General features: G+C 48.9%; 1 protein-coding gene across 1 annotated transcript in view; it reads left to right on the plus strand.

Annotated features, from left to right (window-relative positions):
* Positions 1-19,777, plus strand: part of LOC128723940 (uncharacterized) — a 58,723-nt gene that overhangs the window by 20,038 nt on the left and 18,908 nt on the right. The window contains exon 3 of the mRNA XM_053817705.1: positions 15,966-16,180. Within this exon, the coding sequence (XP_053673680.1) occupies positions 15,966-16,180 (215 nt within the window). The remainder of the gene's footprint in view (positions 1-15,965; positions 16,181-19,777) is intronic.

Consider the following 19,777-nt stretch of genomic DNA (forward strand, 5'->3'; position numbering starts at 1 on the left):
CCGGCGAGACACCGCTCAAGTGCGAAACGTGCCCGAGAATACGCGGCGCATACTTACGGCACGGCAGTAGCGGGGAAAGTTTTGGGAAAGGACCGAAACGACCAGCCACCCACTCACTTAATCGTAATGGAAAACGTGCCCCATATCGTCGATGCGAGATTTACGCACCTTTTTATCGGGCCTGGGTTTTGGTTTAAATTATTTAAATTAAGCACCCGCTCTGCGAAAGATAAATCGCATCGCTCTTGCGGGTGCGACCTTTCGCATCATTACCACCCGCACGTCAGCTTCGAACCTTCGCCTGGATTTGATTTGGTGGGGCGGGAAAATTGGCACCCTTTAGGACTAATGCCGAGATACCGGTAAACCCCTTCGATTGGGGGCGAAAAATGAAATGCCCCGTCAAGCACCTAATTTCCACCTGAAAACTATCAATTGGAATTCAATTTTCCGTGCTCGTAAAATTACGAGTGCGGTGGCAGTACGAAGATTACCGAACCGCGCACGGGTGCCGGTGGACCTTTGGGTTTTTTTGTGCTCTTTTTTCTTTTGGCCCAGACCCTACCGGTGGTACCCGCGTTTGAATCGATTCCAATCACAATAATCTGTTTACCCAATTATTTCTGCGGCAATCGGCCAACCGAACCCACGGGGCGTACTTTTTTCGACCACCACACCAGCGCCACCTTTATCCCAACGCCCGACCCAAGACGGCATTTTGGGGGAAATTTAGTGGCGGTTGTTGAAATTTTGATTAGACAATCCGCCTTACCACCGCTGGTTAGACGGTGTGAAGGTTTTTCTCCTCGAGGCAGCGGAGGTGGCGTAATCCGAAAAATCGAGAGCCGTTTCCACGTAGCGCCGCGTGGAAAACGCGTTCAGTTTGCGTTCGTTTTGGGCGCCCTCCGGGGCCGTGGTCGGTTGGGGTAGATTGAATTTTAACGAACTTGCTCTCGAACTCTGGCTGCCGTTCGCTTTCAATTGAACCGTTTTCTCGTCAACGCCGCTGGAAAAACGGGCGTTCTCGCGTTGCACCGTAACCATTAATCGAGTCGAAACCGTTCGCGTAAACCTGGGCGCACCTTCCAGGCGGCACGTAAGGGCTCTTTCCACGCGTCTTTCGCCGATCGGAAAAAAACCCAGGATAACCCAGCCATGGGCTGCCCCAGGGATCGTACTGGTCTGTGTAATCCTCCAATAAAGAACTGTAATTTATTTGTTTATTTTGCGGTTTTTTCGCTTCCCGCCAGAAAAGCGAAGCGATGAGCTTTCCCGTGGCCGGCAACGCAATGACGGACCCAACCGGGAAGGGGCAACCTCACCGGACACCCGATATCGCCCTTTCCGGTGAGGGAATCCGGTTACCAACGCGGTAACACCTCCATCCATGGCAAAGATGCGGAACTAAATCGGGCGCGGAAACAACCCACAGCAAAAATGGGAGGGAGAAAATGCGAGAGGCTGGAATTGGAAGAGTGAAAAAAAAAACGATAGGGAGCTCACAAAAGTACAGTCCGAGATGGTGGCGTTGCGTTGCTGGGTTTAACGATTGTCTCCGATCGGTTGGCGGAGGATTTCCGGTGGAAATAAGCAACCGAGATCCCTTTTTTTATGTGCTGTCCTTTGCCGGTCACCCGTGATTTTGTGTCCGAGACCGAGGTGCGTCTGAACGGAATGTCCTGTCTGGTGTGAAGGGATATTGATTTCATTTTTCTTTTTCTGCTTCTTCTTCTTAGTGGAGTTTGTCACTAATGTGGGTACACGTTTAGCTAAGCGCCGTTGATTGTAAAACTGAGCATAAAGGAGGAAAGTGATAGAAAGAAATGTCAATAGCAAGAGTGAACGATTCGAAAAGCTCAGGCGTAAGAAGGAATTTCATGAAAGATACTCCAACATTTACGTGAAACTTTTTAAGGACTTTACATTAAAAGTGCTTCACAAAAACATAGCAAATTCATAGAAGTATCGATGATGTTTTATATCTGACTTCGTAGAAAACGTAAATCAGATTGCATTCTGTTTTGCTAATAGCATCGTGGAAGCTGATTAAACGTTCAGATAATAAAGCTTCAGCCGAAGCTTTATCGAATAAAGCTTATTCCATTTACCTTTCAATTATTTCTTTTCTATTCTTTGAATTTGTGTCCTTTGTTGATGTTTATCGATACATGTTTTTATTTCAATGACGCAATCAGACGCGTTTCATCAAATGTTATGAATAACGTTTCTTCAGTTAACTTCATATTGTTAATGTTTCCCTAAGTAGGCGAAATTCTCACAATATTCGAATAATGTTTAAACGGTTGCAGTCTTCACGGGTTATGTATGTTTTTCTCTATTTCCACCATCGTGGGTCCACGTCAATCGACGCATCTGGACGCTTCAAAAGCTGACCGTACCGTCGCAAATTGCCCCAGATTGTTCGCCATCTAAATTATGCATGCAATAACCACGAACAACGCCGCCACCTACCGATAGTTTTCGATCCGCCAAACCACACCCAAGTCCTGTTGCGCTGAAAGAAGGAGGTGAAAAAAAAATAAAACGACTGCTTTCCGGGAAAAAAAACCAGCCTCCCCGAAGCGTCACAAACACGCTTCGATGGCGCTTTGCATGTGTGAAAAGCTAAATTACGCAACGGCCAAAAACTTTTCCTCCCGTAAGCCCGTGAATTTCCACCCACCCGGCACCCCCCCGAAAAGGTGGAAAGCCAATCCACCCGGGCGTGACCGGCTTCACCGTGTGGCTTCAACCAACGCGCCAACGCGGGCAGGACGGGCCGCATCGATGTCAAAACTTTCAAATTAAATTGCTCCCGGTGTTCTCGCGGGAAGTGGAAAACTGCTCGCCGTAAAACGCCACGCTTCACCACGTCCCGACCGGTGGCCCTCCCACACAGTGGCAGCATCCTGCGCCGGAGCGCACAACTTTTGAAGGAGACAAACAACTTTCCAAAACTACCGACGGGGGATAAATCGACGGAAGTGTCTTCGGCTGGTGGAAAAATTTCGTCCGACGCCGACGGTCGGTCAGCGTCAGTCGTCGTCGTCGTCGTCATCCGGGTGGGCTGAATGCCGGCCTCCGGATGCCGATGGACCCGGGTTTATGGCATCGTAAACGCGGAGATGGTTGTTTGAAGTTGTACTCATTTCACTGGCTCCCGAGCGCCTGAGTTATGTGTCGCCGGGAATGGGCAGAACGCGGCGTGATGGGCACCCTCGTGAATGGCTCCCCGACGTCGAGGACGTTAAGGACGACCGGGCAAAACCGGGCAAGAACGTAGCATTTTCGGAGAGGATCTTCTACTGGAACAAAGAAGAAAATGGGCGCTTCAGCAGGACCGGCGCGGCAATCATTAGTATTGCTTCCTCCATCATAAAAACGGTTATAATTTTACGAGTTCCGGCCACCGGGAAGCGGCCACCGGGGAGGGTTGAAAGTTTTACTGCACATCTCCCCCCCCTCCCTCCCCCTTCCCTCCGGCATGTCCTGGCCTCACAGGGGGTGGAGTGCGTCTCGTAGGCACGTCGCTTACAACAATGCGCGCAAATCTTAATTCCACATCTAATTTGTTTAAGAGATCCCGGCTACATGGTCGGCGGTGTGACGTTTGAAGGTTGCTGCCCGGGAGCGATAATACGATAATCGGCAACAGCACCGACGGTTTCGGGGCCAAAATGAGTGGCAGAACTTTTTCAATATCCCGACGCTAAACGCTTCCAAGAAAACGTTTATGCTTCGGTCTTTTCTTTGGCTCGATGGGTGCGAATGTCGCCGAAACAATACCTTTGCGAGATATTCGCGCACATTTCGCGAGTGGTGTGGTTTTCTTAGCTCTCTTTTTCCCCCCGTTGGTTGACGACGACGAAACCCACGACGGTGATGCATAAATCTCGACCGTCACCGTTTCCCAATGGTACATGCCTGCGAGGACCTCTGCGTGATGGGTCTTTTTGCTCGTACCCGCGTCAAACTCGCGGCGCGGCCTAACGAGTTCCTGTGCAACCCCGCTGGACCGGAGCGTGAGGACGACGATGGAAAGTAATGTGGGACCCACCCACGAGGAGGGTCACCAAATTGATATTTATCGTGTCGTAAATTATGGCACAACCAGCGGTCAACTGGGAACGCAAGGTGTTTAGATGCCCACCTACTCGGGCGCGTTAGAAAGTTTAAGGCATCATGTGCCCGGAAAGAATAAAAGATTTAAATGGGGCTACTAATACGGTGACCCAGTTGACCCAATTCTTTTTTTTTTTGGCAGCGGGTTTTCATTCCTCACACCTAGAACGGTCTCACGGATGATACACAGAAGAGTAGCCCGTGTGCGAGATTTTCCTGTGGGAGACAAAAACCAATTACCCAATTAACTTTAAGCTCCGGAAGTTCGGCCGTCCTTTAACCCGTGCGAAAGGAGTAATCTCGTACCTTATGGACACCGCCCGTTGACGTTGGCGTCGGATGTCGCCGAACGTCGCAAAGAAAATGGCACATCCGAGGCTCCGTCTCGGTGGGTAGTCGTACACACGCACCCATCCGACGACGCGCTGTAATGATCGGTCGTTTTTCTTTTGTACCGTAAACGGGTACCGGTTCACTCGCTCTTTCCGCCTTCATAGGCCACACGGCCGGTGGGTAGGATGGTTAATGGTAAAATATACGACTGAGAGGTACATAACGTCGACTCCTACCAAAAACCCACGGTCCCTGGGAGGGAGGCATTTGGGTTAATAGAAAATTATATTCTTATTTTGGCCGGTGACACTTTCGAGGGGGCACTAAGTGAAAATGATACGCGGAAACAGCCGCGCTAAGTAAATATACACCATTTAGGAAACAATGTGCCGAGTGATACCGTTGACGGCCAGCGGAAATAGTGCGATGTGTGGTTTGGATGTTCGTTTTCGGGCGTTTTGGGCACAGATTTTCCCGACATGAGCTCATGAAAATTGCTGGTAGCATACGAAGGAAATTATGTTGCAAAAACAACAAGTGACATTTGAGAAAAAGAAATCCTTAAAACTTTGTCAAATGCATCTTTTGTAAAAAAGTTGAAAAAACATTGAACTATTTTGCAATCTAGTCCGCTCAATAGCTCTGTGTCTCGTGTTTAAACCAACTCTCCAACATTGCATCATTCTGTTGCTTTAAAATAGATTAACAATGATGCGTCAATATTTACTAAGCTTAATATGGTTCTGGTTGCTAAATCCAATAATAAACCTTTTTACTCAATTTTGCCGCGTAGAAAACATCTGTAGAAAAAAAAAGATGAAAAGATTCAAAAGCCAATAAGGAAAATTCTCCAACGAAACTTTCAACATCTTAGCACCAACGCCCTTCCCTAGGCAGTGGTAATGAAAAGCACTTCCAATAACCTCCGACACATTCCATTAGCAGAACCAGCGCACGGTTGCGCCGTGAAGCAGACGCTCTCGTTGCTCTTTCCCAACTTTCAAATTGACCCACTCGATACAGCCACCCACGCCATCCCGTGAAAGTTTCGATCGCAAAAGTGTCACGTTCGATCGTCTTTAATATGTAACAGAGTCGTGCTAGTTTTTCAATAAGTGGATTAGCTTTTTCCCCGGGTGCGAAACCCCTTTTTGCGCTCGGGTACGCCACGCAGCCGTCCGTTCGGTCCCAAAAGCGTTGCGTTGGCTGGAGGCTGCAGAAACAGCCGGCACCAGCGGCACCAGTGGCTTTTCGGTGCGGCTCGGTGATCCGTGTGCGGAGCGAGTGGGAGTTGCCATACTTTCAAATTAGCTACTCAAGCCGAAACCGTCGGCAAAGACCGAAGCACCGCCACTCGGGCTGGTTGGCTGGCTGATGAAGTTCCCACAGGACTGCCAAATTAACCCAATAATCTCGCCCGTATGCTTATGACATGGACGAACTTGTTACACGAGCTGGCACACGGATCCACACAGCCGGAAAATATCACCCCCCCCAGTGCTCGCCACTCGTGCTTCCCATGGAAACCGAACCATTCGGCGGTGGTTTTTCGCTTTCACTCGCACCGACGCCCCTATGGTGGTGCCCTTTGGACCGAAAAAGATGCTAATGATAATCTCAAATCCCCCCGGTATCTGGGCCCGTGGTATGGTTGGCGCTATCGCTCCGTCGGATGCTGGCACCTTGACGGGCCACGACTCCGGCTGGATTGCCTGCCGGGCTTAGGATAAGTGGAGTAAATTGCATTTCACCCGCTCCGGGAGCGATACGAGGATGCGCTGGCGCTGGCTGGAAGGTTGGTCGCGAACGAGGCCCCAGGAAAACCTGCCATCCGGAACGGGGACGGTGCTTTATTCTGGCCCATTTTTATGTGCTCGCTGGAAGGGAAAAATGTCAATTATGGGAGTCAATTTCTGCGAACCAGCCTTCGCAGCGAGGGCGCGGCCGTTAGTAAAAGATGGAATTTTGATGGGGTATGCTGGCGTTCGTGTTTTATTTTCGGCAGTGAGACGAACGCATCACTTTAATGGTGTAAATTTGGTAGCAATTGCTAGCGGTATTCACGAAGCACTGCAAAAGGCTGACACATGATCTTACGATGTTTACGCATTAAGGGGGGCTGAAAGGATATGGTTTTAAACAAAATCCAAGCAAGCCGAAGAAACATCGTGACAGAATTGTGTTGATTTAAAAGCACAGTTTTAATCCTTCCGGAAGTAATAGATTTTTAGCATGCTAGCGAGCTTCTCGATCGTTGATCAAATATTGATTCTTCCGGACGTCGATCAACACTGCGGAGTAAAAAGCTACTTCCGATGCTTCCCAGAAACGTTCATTGAGCTTAATTTATGGAAGCGTACCAAAATCCATAAAGAGGCAAATTTTGTTTTATTGAATGCCCCCTCATTGAGCGATCCGAAACACGGTTAAAACGAACGCATTTCGTCGGCTTCCGTTACGAGCCAGTTAGCCGGCAAAAGCTTTCGCTCGCTTGACCCTCGCACCGAGCTCGAGTGTTCGTGCGAAGCAATAATTGGAAAGAATCTATATTATTTCGTCAATCCGCGGAATCACAATCAGCGGAAAAATTCCCCGAACTCGCAATAACCAATCCGCGAGATTCCATTTCGGAAGCAATGGTGAGGGCGTTTCGGTCGCCCGTGTTTCGAGTGAATTTTCCGCCTCAGCGCAAGCCATTCTCGGGTTTGGGTTCGGGGAAAAGTGCAAACCCCTGCGAACAACGACGGTGGTCACGCGGGTGGCAACATACAAATAGGCAGCAAATTAATAACGTTCCACCAGGAACGGACAATGTGATTGGGGTATTTGATTTTACTTCAATTATTTCGGTCACCAGCAGGCAACGCCAGAAAGCCAGCACGTGGCGCCGCAACCACGGGAAATATGCATGGCGTTTGTTTTTTTTTCTCGTTGTCGCTTTAAAATGAAGTGAACTTTTGGAGTCGTACCCATCGATATCGACACTGTAAATCGCTTTAAAACGCGCAAAGCCGCAACCAAAACGAAGCTAATCGACCGTTCAGACAGCGTTCGCGTGTTCGTTTATCACTTCGTCTGCTCGAGAAGCAGCAACTTACTCGAGAGCTCCCCGACTGCTCCAAGACTTAACGTCTTTGTTTTTCACGCCCACGGGAAACACGCCACTGGAAAACCGTCTCCCACCTGGGTGGGGACGGTCTTCCCGCGTCGAAAGAAAATAAAGCTATCTGCATAATTTATCGTCTCTAGGAGCTCGCGCGTTCGCTGCACTTTGCGCTCAAGCTGCTCGGCGATGCTGATTTACTGCGCTGATTTACAAAAAACCTTCCAAATTAACTGCGTGGCAGGACGAAGTTAAAACGACAGCAACAATAACAACAACAACGTGCCCGTATCGCCATCTCATTTCAACCCCCAGCTTAAGGGCCACTTGAGAACGCACGCCCCTCACTTTTCTGGGCGCATTAGCAGGTGATATAATCTGGATGCCAAGCTCCGACCAGTCGGGAGCTCGAAGGGACGACGTTCTCGCTGTGGCAACTATTACCGATACCAACAACAGAACGCCCTCTCCCCCCCCCCCACATTCCGACCCTCCTTCTGGCCCGCGTTCTGGCGCCAATCGTCCGGAGCGTGCCATCGAAACTCGGAAAGCTAATATTTGTTCGGTAATTTACGTGTAATGCTGATGACATCGAATTATGTTTCGCTTCACTCCACACCCGTTTTGGGGGGTGGCGTATCGTCCTGATGGCGCTCACCATCGAAACCGACCATATCGTCCGCATTGTTGTGCGGCCTGCGGAGCTGGTGGAGTATCGAAAAGTTTTTCCATCGTCCTCAATCTCTCTCACTCTCTCTCACACACTGCTGCGGGATGCTCGTAGGCTGTGGGATGCGTCCGGCGTGTCCCGATGGCAAAGTTTCACGCCCGTGCGATGAGAGACGCTCCAGGACTCGGGGTCCCGCAGCACAAGGACACACGGGTCCAGGGTTTTGGGGCCGGAAAAGTTTTGGCCCTGGCTTCGGGGCAGCTGTCGGTTTGGTTACTTCCGGTTGGCCGGTCAACTTCCGCGTTCGCTCGCAGGATGGTGTGCTTCCCTTCGTTGCGGGACCACGGTATCGGGAACATATTACCAACACCTGAGCAGACACGCCACGGGCGTAAGGACGAACGCTGGTATTCCCGTGGCCGGTGAGCGAAAAAGTTTTCCACAGTTTTACAATGCGGCACGGCATTCAGGTGGGTTTTCTGGCGCGCGGCAAAAACTCCTGAACCCACGTCCGGGGGTCGTCCTGACTGGCGGGCTTGCTCTCCCCCCCCTCCCCCCGAACCCCCTTATCACCCTCCTGACTGCTGACGGAGAAAAATGGATTTCTTTTACACCGGGTTTCGGGGCCATCGCTTTCAAGTCCACACGCCGCACATTCATCCTCGGAATCTGAGCTCGGACCGAAGGACCCACGATTTGCGATAGCATTGTGCGCAAGTTTTCCGGGTGGGCCCAACCGCTCGAACTTTGCGCTCGAACTTTTGTCATAACTTTCCGGCCGCACATTTTTCCCGCACTCGTGGCCAACCGGCACTCGTGGAAATGGCGATGCGATACATAGATTACCCCCGCTGGCCGAGGCGTAATGATGTGCGGACGGTGGCGCTGACGATGGTGGTGTTTTGATGCCAACCGGTGGGCTGTTGCTGATTCGCCGGTTCGCGGCCAAACAATGCGGCTCCGGTTTTTAAAGACCGGGAAAATCGCCAAAAACAGGTGCCTATGGTGCCTGGAAATTCGTCGTTGTGTGAAATGTTGTCAAAGATTATTGGACGTTTGGGAGCGCGACACAAAGCCGGTGACCCGTTTGTCCGTAATGAGTTTCATTGTGGGAAAATCTGAATGCCGCCCTGAAAGGTGACGCGTTTCTTACCTGTCGGTGATGGAGGATGGAAAACGCCTCTGACCCACCCACCCAAACGGTCCATTGTTTTCCCCGGAGAAGAGTTGGGAAGTGTTTTTGCCGGCGGATCTTTTATTTCCATGATAGCGATTTAATTCTATTTCGGCGGTGGGCACGAGCATTTTCATTTGCACCTCTTTCCATCGTTGTAAAATTAAACTGGAACTTTTGGAAAGCAAACAGACGAGACCGGCTTCGATTTTCTCCCACCCCGAGTGAACACTTAAGGGTGTTTTGCGTGGCGGCGTTTGCGTTTGCCCATTGCTTCACCGCCGAGCGGCGTTAGGGTGCTTCATTTTAACAAATCAATCACGCGATTTCAAACATTCAATCACGCGCCGGCTGCGGGCCGAAATTTACCTGCGCACGTTTTCACCGGCTCCCCAAATCCAATAAATCAATCGACGAAACTCGCTTCACCCGATTCATTACGGGAACGATAACTTTCGGTTGAGACCGAAACGAAGCTCCGTGGTGCCGGCCCGGTTCCGTTTTTCCGCGAATAATCAACAAAATCAAGCAAAAGCAAAAGCAAAAAAAGACGAAAACAGAGCGCTTCATCGCACCGACAAGGATGCGCCGCGGAAAAATCTTTAGCGAGATGTTGGCCGAGAGTGAAAAAGAAGAAAAAAGTTGAAAAAGCCACGGCAAAAAAAAAGTAAAGAAGAACTCAATAAAGTAAGCAGAAAGCGGACCAAAAAGGACTCGAAGCGGTAGCGGGCCATTATGGAGGGGAAAAAAGGAAGCGATTCTCATTTGTAGCACTGTTTATTTTGGACCTCCGGCGCGCGGATGCGGCTCCCGAAGAAGGAAATGTATTTTAGAGCAAGGCCACGATAGGGCCGGAATAACAACAACAATAGCTAAGCGGAAGCCGATTGGAGCTAAGGGAAACGGTAGAGAATCTACCCCAAAACAGAAATACCGTGAAAGACTTTCCCACTAACACTGCCACACTGGGCCCGGATCTCGGATAGGGGCAAGCAGTTAAAAAGCTCCGATCGGAAAAATGAACGTAGAAAAAGTGGTCCCAAGTGCTGTGCAGCTACCACGATGGGGTACGCGCGTGATCACGAAATCCCGCGTGGAAAAGGCGTGGAAAACAAACACCCAGTTCCGGGTGCGGCGCGTGCATGTGAAAGGTGAAAGTTGGCGAACGGGTGCTCCGGTGTACAGGGGGACAACATTTTCTATTGTTTCCCCGGTTGTTTTTCTCGCACCGAGAGTCGCGCGTCACTGCGTGGCCGCTGATGGTGCCGGATGTGCTGGTGCCGAAAATACCGTTCGAAAGAAAATAGGCGAGAGAATGGAAAGCAAACAATTTTCCCGTGCAAACACAAATCCTTTAACCTTGCCCCGTGGGGGAAACGCGGTGCGCATATCGGGAGCGAGTGAGAGATAGGAAAATTAAGCGAAAGAAAGAAAGAGAGAGAGAGAGAGTGAGTTTGTTCAAAGGACGGGTTCTGCTTCTAAATGGTTCAAACAACCACACGGGTGGTTGAAGAAAGGCACGAAGCGTTGTGCAAGTGTCAAAAAGGACGACCAGAAGAGGCGAATGCGATGCAGGCATGGAACTGTTCGGGCTAGAAAGAAAGAGAGAGAGAGAGAGAGAGAGAGAGAGAGAGAGAGACAGAGGTGGCCCACCTTTTCCAATGAGTGGAAATTTTAAATTGAATTATACAAATTGAGCAAACAGACGCTAGCGAAAGGAAAACAAAAGGGGTACCTAGACCGGGTTGAGCTAGCGTTGGCATTGGGGGTGGAAAGATGAAAATTTCCACCCAAAAGTACAGATTCAACACTGCCGAAGGCAAGCAAGCAGGCAAGAAGGAGCAAATCTAGTTAAGTGCGCAGAGCCCTAAGTCTGCATCTTCACGGCGATGCACGTGAGAGAGTGATTAATTTTGCGATCCGCACTCAAGTTGAGGGCAAATTTATTATCCGTCACTTTTACGGTACATTAAGAACGCTTAGAAAGTGCTGTTGCATCTAATCTAAGTGTATCATTTTAGCCACGCTGTCTTTATTAGACGCTTTGCTGATGAAACAAGCAGGATGGTTTCCTTATCTCATGTGTAAGAGCTCGAAATAAAGGAAAATTTAGATTCTAGTATTGATTTTTTTTATGAAAAATTATTCGAAATATCTCATTTCTTGCAGGCAAACGTTTTGTGCGTTTTTGGTGCCAAGTATTTCGGAAATGTTTGTAGGTTTATTGGTGAAGTTGTAGCTCCTTCGCGATCTTCTCGAACGCAGAGTTAAAGATCGAAACTGTATCGGAACGTGTATCGCACGTGCAATCAGCTATATTGCCAAATTTAAATTGAATTACCAAACTTTCGTGCGCTCTAATATCTTTCCAAAGCTATCACCTCCGAGATTAAGAGGCCAGATAGCTTTTTCGCGGGCTAGCATAAAACTACATCACTTCAACCGGTTACACCACACGAAGACGTTTGTTGAACGTTGCGGGCACAATTAGCCCCCGGGAGCTGCCACTGAAGCTTCTGCGACTGCGCAATCGAATCGGTCGCCCATCGCACGCCACCATAATCAGCATTTGCAACCGCGAGCATCCGGCAGATACGTCTAATAGGGTAGTAATCTCCCACCGACGACCGGCGCTAATCTCGCGCGCCCACGACACGCAAAGTGCTCCAATCCGTCCACCCGATTCGTGGGCGGGAGCACCGCACCACAAGCAGCTGTTTATGTGTGCCACCCTCAAACTACCACGCCATTAGCCGCCAGTTGGGGGTCTCCCCCACAAGTCCAAACACGCGATCCACCCGAGCCATTATCGCAACGGAGACACTTTGCGTGTGTTCGCGAGCGCGAGCGCTCGCATTACTTAAGCATTCATCCCCTTCGGGGGCGTAAATGCCCTCCACCGATGTCCCAGTGGGGTTGCATCCTGGCGCCTGGTGGGATTTGCTTTCCGGACGTTTATTTTTAGCTGTCTGAGGATGGTAGTCGGGAACGGCGTAAGTGGCTCCCAGTTCCTGGCTCGGTACAGTACACGCGCGAGTTGACGAGTTCACATTTCACTCGACGAGAATCCTCCCTGTTCACGCGCGTCCTGGGAAGCAAAAAAGGGCGAGCTGTGGGTGTTCTGCCCGCGAATGGTGCACGGAAAGCGCAGGAAGAAGCTGGCAATAAAAATAACATAAAATAGATAGATCGAGGGAAAACAAATAACAATAAAACCAGATGGCGTATATACGCCGCCCCTGTTAGGGCTGGTGGCCCATTTTCTTTCGTGCCAGCCTCCCCGATGCTGATGCCCCCGGTGGAGGAGTGTCACATTTACACACCAGGAAGGTTTTGCGAAGTAAAAGAGAAAAAGGAAGAGAGCGAGAGAGAGAGAGAGTAAAATAACAAACAACCGGTGAACATTGAGGGAAGAATTGAGTACGATTTTTATTTCCCAAACACCGAAAACAAGACACCCCGGGTCCATTGGGGTTGGACGGGAAAACAAATATACACGCGAGTAAACACCGAATTCGGGACGACCCCATCGCGAATTGGGCAACTTTTGGGTGCAGCTGCACCAATAACCTACCCTCCGGGCAAGCCCTCTTGGATAAGCCCGTACGATAATAACACCCACCGTGCGCGGTCTAGTGCGGTGGAAACGCAATCACCGCCGTGCCACGTGCGCTCGAGCATCGTCACAAATGTTGGTTCATTTCCTACGCGTTCGCAACCCCACCGAAACGAAGGGTCTTAATAGCGACCTTCCACGAGGTAGTCCAGTTGCTGAGCCCAGCAATTGCGCCAGCCAGCCAGCCGGATATTTCTTTGCGCGAGTTCGCATGTACACGCTCCCGCCATCGTGAAAAGTACCAGGCGCCTCCATCGATGCGTTCGAGCATATTTTGGCAAGCGGCATGCTCGTGCCGGATACAACGAATTTGTGATTTATCCGCTGTCGTAGTTGTCGCTCGAACCACAACCCACAATCCATCCACCCAGCTGCAATCCCCGTTCCGGACGCGCAACATTTAAGCAATGGCGCGCGGATTAACGGGTGGCGTTTGTGAATTTGCTCCGTTGCGTATCCCCACCGAAAACTCACCCGCTTCGTTGGTTTTCCCGTGCCACTATCCGGGCGCATTTGAGAGCGCTATTTCTGGTGGTGGCCCCGTTATCCTGTACGGAAGCTGCAGCGTTTGGGGTCAGCTTTCGTTGCGCAGCCGGAAACCAAACCTGCAGATGACCGGCGCTGGCGGGAGAAGCATGATGATGGGAAAAAACACTCCCAAAACCCGGCACAGAATCACTGTTTGCTGCGGCTCCGATGACGAATGTCGCGACACGGCTCGGCTGATAAGTACACAATCTCCTCTCGCAACCCCGTTGCAAATGCCCCGGTGGAAGAATCCTATAGTAGCCGCCAGCTCAACATTCAATCTGGAGCATTTTACGGTCCGACGGATCGCACACCGCATTGTGCGGCTTCTACCTGGTACGGGTGGGGCAGATATTTCACCCCACTTTTGTGGGTGAGGCTAGAGAGCTTATTCGGAGTTTGTTGCACCCAATCGAGGTGCATTGGGAGGGTGCTTTAGCGATTTTGTTTTGTTTTCTCTTCTGTTTCACCAGCGCCTAATGCACTCGCCGATCGATCAAAGCCGGTTGGATTGGTCGTTTTAAATCCATACCACCACGCATTGCCCATTAGCGAGTGAGCTCGTGGCATTAAAATATACAACCGATAGGGAATTCCACGACGAGGTGACCTAATTCGGTGCTTACGAATTGTTCGCCATCGTGAGCTGATGGAATAATACATCGTACTCATTCATGGGGAGAAGCGTTGGCTTATTATTTTCATTACTAACACCTCACGAACCTGAGTGAACTTTTTGTGGTATAAAGCTTTATGATAATTTAAATAAATTTACAGTTTTTTTCCACTGTTTGGTGCGTCTTAGATTTGCACCTTGAACATTTTCATCGTTAATTTATTCGTGCAAATTTTGGGAGTTTTTGAACGTAAGTTTTGCCCGTTCCTATCCACTCAAGTGTTCGTTAGATAATCAATTCAAAGAAAGTAGCTCCCATGGCGTGGCTCCTGGAGCAATCCATGAAAATCTAGGAACAATCTCGCTCAAACGAACCACAAACAAAACGTTCGAAGCAATCATTGCACCATCGCGCGCAAACTCGTTACAGTGCTCGCCTGCCGACACGAGAAGATGCAGTTTTAAAGTTTAATTCCAATGTGCAAATACTGGTACCAGTAATTTACTTGCTCTTGTGCACTATTCATGCGTGCTACGTATGAATACCGTCACTGCAAGCGATGGTACCGGTGGAAAATTGAACGAAAGATTCCTCGGCAAAGAAGATGAGATGAGCAACAAACAACCCAACTCGACCTTTCGATTCACTGAAACGTCCCCGTTTTGTTTTGTACGATGGTTTTCTTTAATTTTTAAATTTCTTGCTCCACTGAATGAATGTTGCATGACGAATGAAAAATGCGGATTAAAAATAAACACAGCACGATGGCCGTTGATAACGGCACGTGGGTGCATCGACGAACGAAGTGGGCCAAATAAATTCAACGACGAGATCCGACCGAAACGAATGAACAAGGGAGAAAAAATGAGTGAGAGAGATAGTAAAAATATATACATTCCCTCTATCCGCGTGGGCTCACAAAAATAAAGCTCTTCCATTTTGAGCAGCCCGTTTGTCGGCGTTTGCCAAAATAAAAGATATTAAAAAAACACACGCTCTCTCACACACAGTTGGGTGCCGTAGATATTCATTCTGATTTTTTTTAAGTTCCATTTTTAATCTCTACGCCAAAGCTCCGCGCTGGGTTGGATAGGGCTTGGGTTGAGCAAAAGCAAAAAAAAAAAGCACACAAAAATCGGACGAATTTTTAATTAAATTATCAAAGCTAAAGTGGTGCATCGGGCAAGCAAACATTTTCGGGACGGCATGAAAATAAAACAAACTGTATGCCGCATCCTTTGCACGGCCGATAGCAGAAAAAACAACAGGTCCATTCCGGTGCAGCGAAGAGGACACGCAGGCATGCAATGTTTAGAACATTATGCAAGATTAAACCAAACATTGGGGCAAAAGTGAGCCTCGGCTAAAGCAAATGATGCGATGCGATCAAACGGCTTCCGGGAAATGGAAAAGATATGTTTGCTTTACGAAAAAGAACTTACTGCTGGCAGTAACTTTATTTTAACGACCCACTTTCCAGGGTGCAACACAATTCGTACGGTGAGTGCAAATAGCTCTGCCAGCATCGGTATGCAGGCGGGATTAAATAAAACCGCTGCATTCGCAAACCGATGCTGCATCTGCCAGAGCGCAGCGCAACCGAGCGAACGCGAACAAAGTGCACAACTTCATCCGCTAGGGATTTAGCAGCCGCAGCACGCGCTCCGTTTAATTCCCGCCACTCGAAGAAGCTGCTTGCTTTATTCGCGCTAATCGCCGGACTATATAGCTAATGACTATATTCATCTTATTCATTGTTTGTTTGCTCTCGCTTGTTCTCTTTTTCATGCGCTCACCTTCAGAGCTTTCCGTGGGATTGCACAACGTTCGCGTCACGGTTCCGACGGCCGTCCGGAAAGGCGATCCGGTGCATCTGTACTGCGAGTACGAGCTGGAGGACAACGAGCGGCTGTACTCGATCAAGTGGTACAAAGGCAAGCGGGAGTTCTATCGCTATACGCCCCAGGTGCACCCGTCGGTGCAGGTCTTCAGCAGCGTCAATGGCATCGTGGTTGAGGTGAGTATCGGTTCGTTTAATTCCGCCAAATAATTCCATCCTTCGGGGTTTCCTTCAATTCGATTGAGTTTAATAAGCGTTTGTTTGAGTGGTGTGTGAATGATCTCGTGTATTGGTTTGTTTGGATATATTGTTTTTTGTATGCATCCATATAACAACAGATTGGCTTAAATGTCGATACTTTGAATAAAACAACAGCTAGTGGTAGTCAAAAAGAATTCGTAGATATAAATACAAAATCAATTGCACATTTGTAGCAATAACACAGTTCATTTGATGTATTATTATTGTTGCAAATGTTGTGAAAATATCGTTCCCGTTAAATCCCAATATTGCTTCAACCTACCTTCTCGTGCGGCCACACTATTGCTCAGCTATTGAACGTACTTAAATTCACTCTTACGTGTGGAAAACCCAAGCTTTCCCACCCCTACTGAAACCGATCCGATTGCTTTTTCCTCCGTACGGATGCGCCACGTGCGGCAGAGCTCAAGCCGAAGGCGTAGTTGAAAATAAAATTTATGCACACAATAGTTTCCGAAATCGGTGTGCTTGACACAACCTTTTAGTGGATATTATTTCCTTTCTCGATAGCCCTGGCCCGCCATAGACCGTTCGACGGGGCTTTCCCTCGCAGCTACGATTGGTTGACTTTTTCACTGCAGACCTTAAACGAAACGACTGGCTTTCCGCTGAGCCATTTTTTTTGACTTCCCTTTTTTTTGTTATTCACCTCTCTCCGTAAACCCCCACTCCCGTACAGCTATCAAAGTGCTTTTTTCCCCCATCCGCTCGGGTGTTCGGTTCGGCTTTCCTCCCGTTTGGGCGAATGGGCCATTATTTTCATCCCACCGAAACATGACCCTATCTTCGGGGCCCGTGCCCATGTGCGGAAACTTTTGAACTTTACACTCATAAATCTGGTAAGCCGAACGATGGATTTTTACTTGTACTACAAACCTTGTCGAATAGCTCGGCAAACCGGTCGTACAAATGGAATTACAACACTTTACACACACCGGCCCGTTCCGGCCGGTCGAAGCGCACCGTTCGGTTTTGCGAGCCCAACAAAGTTGCAGATAGCAGTACCGGCGTGCAGGCATTTGCTGAAAGTTCTGCCTTTTCCCTGCGTCCCATCTTTTTTGCACCTCCTTGCCATGGATTGAGGATTTTTGGGGGGATCGGGAAAATTCTATACTAGAAGGGTAAGTGTGTGCGAGCGTGGGTGTGCGTGGGAAAGAGAAAACGCTAGAGAAGTTGCTTTGTACAGTCCAGTGATTTGTATGCTGGAGCAATTTATTAATCCTCTGTAGCTGCTTCCGATTTTTCTTAGTATCCTTATTATTATCCCTGGCTGGTACTTACGCTCGTAAGCGAGCGAAAATCCTTCAGATTTATCGATCTATTGGCATTTCTTTCGCGCAACGCTCCCATGGGTGCCGGCAAATGGCGGAAATATTAGTAAATTTGATTTAAAGCGCTGGTGCCGGTTATGCAACCGCTCAACAGAAACCTTCTTGTGTATGTGTGTGTGTGTAAATATGTGTGCAGTCATTTCCGATAGGGACTGTCGTCCCGAAAGCAATAAATTGTTTACCGAGGCTAAAAATCCTTCCGAGGGTTGTTTGCCGTCACCACCGTCGTACTGCCACCGACGAGGACGACGGATTTCGATATTGAATTACTCCATTATTCAGAAGAAATCATTGCTCCCGCTGGGGGGCCAAACGAGCGAAAAACTCCCGCTTCCATTTCCATTTTCGGTGTCGCGGGTACGTGGCCTGAAAAGGCCGACCCGACCGGGTGGCCGGGAAAAGCTTTCCCGGCGGTGCACTTTTTCGTGCCGCACTTTCTTCCGTGGCCGTGAATTCACTTTCTCCTTCGCACACACTCACACGTACGAAGCGTTCGCGTTTGCACTTGGGAAATCTTAGCCACGAGCCGGGCAGCCGGTAAAACAACAGTTGCGAGAGAAAAAAATGACACCCGTTGAAGGGCGGCAAGGCGTAAGAACCGAGTTAAAATGAGATAAAAAGCAAGAAAAAAATAACATTGAAAAGCGCGCCTCGCATGATGACAAGCGAAGGAAAAAGCGTTCGGTGCGCCAAGACAGTGCGAAAACGACCACGAGTCATCGAGTAGGAAAATGGTGCACGAAAAAAGAGCTCCCATTTCGAGCTTTCTTCTTTTCTCTCTCTCTCTCTCTCTCTCTCTCTCTCTGTCTCTTCTCGGTAAGACAAGCAAACGGCCCGCCCGGGGGTTTCGATGGCGTGTCGAAGGCGCTATAAGAAACACGAGCAACGCAGCGCCAGCAAGGACGAACCGGTGTCTCTTCGTGTTCCGCGTAGTAAAAAGCTTAAGGGAGCAATTAATTTTTTCGTTCCTCTCACACTGGCTCAAACTTTGGCGCGCGTACCATTACCGCGCGACATCGGCCCATCGCAAACGGCAATTCGGTGGGCTGCGTAAGCGAACGAAAAATGCCACGAGAAAAGCCAGCAAAGGGCACAAAAAACGGCATACCGAATACGAACGAAATGAAGAAAAAGCACATTCCCCACAGTGAACGATGCGAAACAAATTTGATTAATGACACGCTGCCGGGAGGACGCGCGTTCGTTACGTTGCCGCAGCGTTGCGCAAGCGGATGGATGAGATGGAATCGCGCGGAGAGAAAACCGAAATAAAAGGCAGACTTTTCGCGGCGCGACTTGCCGAATGCTGACGCTATTTGCGGCACACCGTTGCCAATGGAGACGGGCTGCGAAATTCGCGAGTCACAATCGGTGCAGCCACGTGGCAGCGGTTTTCAGCCACTCTGGCGTGAGCTTAATTTGAATTGTGGTGCAAGTGGGGGTACGCTTAAAAGGACGTGCGCGAATCTGCACGGTTTGCTGGTTGTTTGAGCGATGAGTTACCGAAGGCGAAACAATGAGAAACAAACTTGGCGCGAAGACCGTCAATGCGCGCTGTGTTTGATTTGTATTCCGTTTAGGCATCGTTTGAAATGCATCTCATCTTGTTTCATTACAACGTACGAACAGAGAATACATTGAGTTTCATTTGTACTTGAGTTGAATTTATTTCAATAAGTTCATTTTCCTTCGCAAGAAAAGAGATTGTTTTGCAATGAAATAAGACGAACGAAAACATGTATGAGGCTACCTTAATGACACTCCACTTGAAAATAGTTATGTAAATAAAATACAATTCTAATTTTAAAAACAAATATTCAAATTGATTTGAGAGATATGAATACGAGCATTGGTTCGAAAGATACATTTCAGAAGTTGTTTAAAAATAGCTAGCACAACACGAGTAGTTTGTTAGCTTAAAGAAACTATTCCCAACTGACTGCTTTTGGTTTGAATCAATTTTCCACATTTCCAAAACCACTTTTTGCTCAACTAACAACCCCATCCCGCCTGAGGATTTCGGTTTCCAGTTTGAAACGCAAAGCACACCCACTGCATCCGATGACATTCGAACGCGTCAAACCAGCCGCCTGAAGCAGACACCGCACTGCCGAACCGCGAAACCCCATAAATCTCAGCACCCACGGCCACAAATCAATCTCCAATCTACATTTCCGGGTGC

This window comes from Anopheles nili, chromosome 3, assembly GCF_943737925.1.
Source record: "Anopheles nili chromosome 3, idAnoNiliSN_F5_01, whole genome shotgun sequence".
Lineage (NCBI taxonomy): Eukaryota > Metazoa > Arthropoda > Insecta > Diptera > Culicidae > Anopheles > Anopheles nili.